Source organism: Cupressus sempervirens, chromosome 6 (genome assembly GCF_028749045.1).
Source record: "Cupressus sempervirens isolate cs-2001-9-10 chromosome 6, ASM2874904v1, whole genome shotgun sequence".
Taxonomy (NCBI): domain Eukaryota; kingdom Viridiplantae; phylum Streptophyta; class Pinopsida; order Cupressales; family Cupressaceae; genus Cupressus; species Cupressus sempervirens.
The window spans coordinates 557,202,690-557,208,689 of record NC_143123.1 but is presented as its reverse complement, the minus strand read 5'-3'; the positions used below and the strand labels follow the sequence as shown (position 1 = coordinate 557,208,689).

At 37.0% G+C, this 6,000-nt stretch overlaps 1 protein-coding gene across 2 annotated transcripts in view; it reads right to left on the bottom strand.

The window, feature by feature from the left end:
* Window positions 1-245: 245 nt before the first annotated feature.
* Window positions 246-6,000, bottom strand: part of LOC149553473 (B-block binding subunit of TFIIIC) — a 190,189-nt gene continuing 184,434 nt past the window's right edge. Inside the window, exons 14-16 of one of the 2 annotated variants that reach the window (XM_089788918.1) lie at window positions 2,028-2,615; window positions 1,877-1,915; window positions 853-1,730 (exon numbers count right to left, since the gene is read on the bottom strand). In XM_089788918.1, the coding sequence (XP_089645044.1) occupies window positions 1,548-1,730; window positions 1,877-1,915; window positions 2,028-2,615 (810 nt within the window). In that variant the 3' untranslated portion in view covers window positions 853-1,547. Of the gene's footprint in view, window positions 578-852; window positions 1,731-1,876; window positions 1,916-2,027; window positions 2,616-6,000 lie in introns of those variants that run through there. The other variant, XM_089788919.1, reaches the window with a different exon arrangement.

The following is a 6,000-nucleotide window of genomic DNA, read 5'->3' as shown; positions in this document are numbered from 1 at the left end:
TATATTTCATTTTTTTAATTTATTTTTTGTGTACACACACACACACACACACACACAAATCCTTATGAATCATAATGGGACAAATAATTCACGAATCCACGGACCCAATTCATGTGCCCAAATCCAAATCGACAATTAGTTATTCAATGTGAATGTGTTGATTTTCTTTATAATCGTGAAAATAGATGAATGATCATGTATACTAGATTCATAGATTCATGCTAAAGATTTATACTATGAAATGATTTATTTTTAGAAAAATGTATATTTCATTTTTTAAATTTATTTTTTGTGTGTATATGCACACACACAAATCCTTATAAATCATACTGGGACAAATAATTCACGAATCCACGGATCCAATTCAATGTTTAGGTCTTATCATGTTGTGGAGTCAATGCAAAAGAACTTATATAAGTATTTTATTCAAACTAGGCTTCTTTTTTCTTTTCTTCCTTTGGACTTGTTGTAAGTGGGGATATTCAGAGGATGTCTCAGCGTTCCTGGCTATGTAAGAGATGGCCAGTTTCACCCAATCTTTTGTCGTTTTCTCTATTTGCAAGAATTCTCCATGCATCTGTGAGGGTCAAGGGGAAATGCCATCAGTACATCCTCTAAACAGTCTTAGTATGTGTACACCTGCAAAAGGAAATATGTGTTCCCAGGTACTCTTGCTAAAAAGTGTTTGATGAAGATATAAAATAGATGTGATTGCAAGTTGTAAAAAACGATGCTATATTAAATTTCACCTTAACTATCTATTTAATTGCAAGAAAGTGACTCGCATTTTTTTGTTGTTAGTATACAAATGTCGTGGTTCAGCTTTGGAGAAAACTCATGTGGAAATAAAAGTTTAAAGTACAAAAAAGATGGCACCTTCATTCCACTTTATAGACCAGAATTTTAAGTACAAAAAAAATGGCACCTTCATTTCACTTTATACACCAGATATAATCATGCTGCGATTGTACACATGCTGAACTTGCCTCTCAAATGACAGAGTTCATAAGAGATCCTCTCATATGAAGCTTGACATGGTCATTAGCTTTCCACCATTGGTTCCCTCAAATATGAAAGAATCATATTTTCTGAACAGTGAGGTATGTAGAAGCAAAACATTCAACTGAGCCGAGTGCAGCACATGAAAACTACCATTGCACCTCTTCTAAAAATATGATATATGCATGAGACCAGCCAGCCCAAATACAATCACAGTTCCCAGAGAAAGCTGGACTTTCTCCCATAGAGTGAATGAGCACTAAATATGCCCTTGTTTACAAATGGGGCAGTTCACACCCATAATGGTGCAGACTGCATCCACACAAACATTTTGGAAGCTATTTTCCCATAATAATACAGTAGTTTGCAGGAATCCATCAAGAGCATTCAAGGAGAGTTTTCTCTTCATACTCAAGTGTCCATTAGCATCTTGCTTGCAAAATTCACAAACAGAAAACTGAACTACCCTCCAGTCAAAAATTATCTCTTTCCAACAGAAAATTAACCTGTAAGGCAGAGACTTGAGAAGATCCTTTCGAGGCTGCATACTATAACATTGCCGTACTCATTGGATTGGCATAATAATGTTTTCTCCACACTGTTTTTTGCTTCATGAAATTTGGTCCAATCAGACTTTTCAATATATTTGGTGGAGTTCTCTTTGACTCGCACATTTTCCTCAGATGAAGATGATTATCCAACTCAAGCAACTGTAGCAACTTTCTGGCACTCTGAAAAACACCAAAATTAAATGCATATTGTAAAATGATTTCTCATAGAACAGCCACAATGGTTGAGGTAACAATAGAGGAAAACTAGAAAGAAACTTCTGCTTTCAATATCTTCAATTAGACAATTGCTATGGACAATTTCACACCTGTGGATTCAGAATGTCCAATTGCTTAATGAGATCATCCTGCACACAGTTGCACAGAATCAATTAAGAATTGACTATACACATGAAAAGGGTAAACCAAACATGATCAAAAACACTAGTAAAATAAAATTTAAAGAATTTAAAGCTTCACCTCCAAAATTCCAGGATGTTGCATAACAATACCCAAGACCCGCCGTGTTAATGCTTTCAGCATTACTGTATTTGTTTCACCATCTGGTCCCAGCCAAGGCAAGATAGGTAGAAACTGGCTTTGAGTATTTACAGGTAAATTATGTTCACTTTGTGTTGTCTCGCCGCCCAAGTTCAAATTTTGAACGGCGGGAGGATTTAGAACTGTTTCTAGCTGTTTCTTGTGCTCCTCTGTATTTTCAGTAGACACTACTCCGAGAGGATCACACTGTGTGCAGATGGCTGGATCTACATTGTCCATTTCTGGCATTTCTAGTATTGTTACTAGATGTCCGTCACCCACAGTAACACTCCTGTCCTTCTGTTGACCTAAATTGATGGAGGAAAGAATAGATGGTCTACAAAACCTCCCATTGTCTTGTGTATACATCTTTTCAATATCCTCGGTTGTCGTCAGTATGTCTGTTCCAGCTTTGTGATGGTTTGCATCAACTGTCTTCTTATCTTCATGATTTTCAGGGAACACGAGAAGAGAATACTTTGAACCATGAGGATGTGCAAAGGCACGAATATGATCAAATGCATTAACCTGAGAGAAAATATAGGATCCGTTTTAGTAACAATGAACATAATCACAACTGGGAATCAACATCTAGGAAAAGGTTGAAGATAGAGATGCCAAAAGTTGAAGGTAGAGATGTCACATGGGAATATCACGACTAAATTATATGACCCAAGCTTTGTCTATAGAACAAAAAATCACATCACAGAACCCCACAGCCGGAACAAGTTGGAATCTTTCATTAACATGCAACGGTAATATTTTTAAAGAAATGTACTTCATCAATTAAATACAGTTTTCACTAATTGTCAATTTGCCCTTAGGTGAAGAACCCATAGTGAACATGGTGTGTTTGGATGAGACCTAAGGAATAGCCCCATACCCACAGCCATCAGTGAAGGACCAGGATCCCAGAGGAGTATGCCCAGTAACTTAGATTTTTTCATTATATAATTTTATATTTTAATCTCGGGGTACAAAGCCCTAAGGCCAATGTTTGAGAGATCCTGCTCAGATAGCAGAATTTCCTCAAATGAATCTAGGTCACACCCAAGAAGCAACTATTTTCTAGAGCAAAATTAGAAATATAAAATGTGGACAAAGGCAGGACCAGGACTCAGTATGAAGTAAATATGAACACACAAACCCCATATCAAAGATTAATTCCATATATCTTACTCAAGTATAATTAAATTAATAATAGTTTACAAGTGTTTCAGAAGATGTTTCTTGGCTGACTGTTCTACTAGCTGTAATGCCTATTCACACATTATGTTTTGCAGGTAGCTTTCATTGGTGCGCAGACCATTCAATCTATCTTAGGAAAATATGTTGCGATATATTTGGGTCTGCTTTCTCCTGGAGTGGACTGGGTCAGGATGACTTATTTATGCTAAGTGGCCAGTTCAGATTCGGGTTCAAAACTTGTACAAATATTTTAGGGGTGGGTTTGGATTCGTCTCTACAAGAATATATTTTTTAAAATCTGTCTATAAATATATATACATGCATACATACATACATATGTATATGTATATATGTGTGTGTGTGGGTGCGTGCACGTGCGTGCAGCAGAAAATAAGTTCATACACCACTATGCTAATATTAAAGCAACATAGCTAAATACATCACCACATCATTGGTTCAGTCAAAAACAATTATGGCAACATTAATAATCAGCCATCACTGATCAAGTATCATCAAAAACCATCAAACAAATCATCAACATTTTGCTATTGGAAATTAGAAGCACAAAAAGTGCCACTAGCATCAGTACTAGCAATGTCAGTCTTAGGAACAGCCTCGGCATCACTAGATAGCTCGTGATCATCATCATCAAGTGCAAGTGCATCAAAGTGGGCAATCGAATCTTCAAACACATGCTCTGGTTCAACATCCTAATGATTTGCCTCAAGTTTTAATGCACATAGACCAAGTCTTCTGCTTTTTGGAATGTAGTCTTGTGTTTTATTGGGTGGATGAAGGAGTATGTGCTCCAATTCCTCTCTCAAATGATGATGAACTAGCAACCTATCAAGATTTTCAATTTTGAAATTAGAGAGATAAGAGTCTTAAATAAAAAAATTAAAAATATAAATTCAATTATCATCAACAAGTACTTAGAAATTAGAATCTTGAGAGTTAAGAATAAACACCACATAAAATTTTGATGGTAACGGGTTGTAGGTGTTGGTACATTTGTCCATGGAAGTACCATCATTTATGAGCACGAACATTGTTTTTGTCTTTAAGAGCCTCAAGTCCACAACCATCAGTGCTTGCAAAAATCATGATTTCAAACATCATTGTAGGTTGTATTTGATAGAGACAAAGTCTACGAAGGGCTGACTTGTACCCATGAACAGCTTTAGGATCTTTGTATGGGGCAACTCTACTGGCACTCTCCTTGAGAACCAATTGAATATAGTATGGCCTCAATGCAAAGGCAAAGAGATGGAAAGAGGTAGTCAATTTGTTCCATCTCTCTACCATGATTATTTGTAGTTCCTTCAAGAAGTTTTCCTCAAGATCTTGCTTTTCCACATTTATGATCTTTTTAATAATCTCAATCATGAAGTCTCTGCATTTGGATCTCTATGCATATTCATATATTTTTTGATCCACTCAATTTTATTGCAAAGTTTTTGCAGCATTAGTTTGAGTGAGTGGATACCACAAGGTGTCCAAAAATTGTGTTCAAAGCACTCCTCAACCAATAACCTGATCGCCTTGCAATTCTTGGCATTGTACCTAAACAACATTTTAACGGCCAACTTGTTCAATGGCTTGGATGAGAATGTTTTCAATGAATGGGCCGTCCTTCACCTACTCGTCCCAATCCACAGCTTTCAAAAGCATTGCACCTCTTGTGGACACTACAATAATATTGGCCAAAGAATGATTTCTCACATCTTTCAATCCATCAAATACTATGGTCAAATCAGTTTTGATTTATGAATCCTTGATGGGCTACATGGATCACTTCTCTGTCCAATAAAGTGGTGGAAACCTTCTCATAATCCGGGCCCTTGAACCCCTTTGGAGCCTCATTAGTTGATCTCACTTTTTGTGAATACAATGAACGAACAACATTAATTGATAATCCATTTGCATGGATGCATCTCTCTATGTCTTCCTTAGCAATGTCTATAGCTACATTCCTATCCCTTTGGAGGCTCATTAGTTGAGCTCACTTTTTGTAAATACAATGAACGAACAACATTAATTGATAATCCATTTGCATGGATGCATCCATATGTCTTCCTCAACAATGACTATAGCTACATTCCTATCCCTTTGGAGCCTCATTAGTTGATCTCACTTTTTGTAATGAACGAATAACATTAATTGACAATCCATTTGCATAAATGCATTTCTCTATGTCATCCTCAGCAATGTCTATAGCTACATTTTTAAATGATATTTCCAAAGGCCCCTTTGCTCTCTTATTCGTCACTGGTTCTTGAGGAATACACAAGAACAGGTGGCCCTTTGAGGGTTGTCATTGCAAGTGGAAACTAAAGCCATAAATATATTTTTTTTTGATCTGAAATATTCCATGTTTTATGCTGATAGAAGAAAGTGCCCTGTGCATGTCATCATTTACTATGTCCATGACTCCTCCCATGCTTTCCCATTCAGCAAAGATTGTTTCCATGCTGTAGTCGCTAGCTTTCCTGCATCAGTTCTGCTGTTGTTCAGCCCTCTTCTGCTATTGGTGATATTGTTCCATGTGTGCTCGGGTATCCATCTCATGTCCTTCCAACGGCTGCGGATCTTACAGGGTTTTTCTTCCCGTGACTCTGTCTTTGTCTCCCGTGGTTGGTGTTCGAGCTAGTGCTGCATGTGCTCGGGTTTTTGTCTTTTTTCCTTCCAATGGCTGCGGATCTTCCTGTAGCTCTATTAGTTGGTG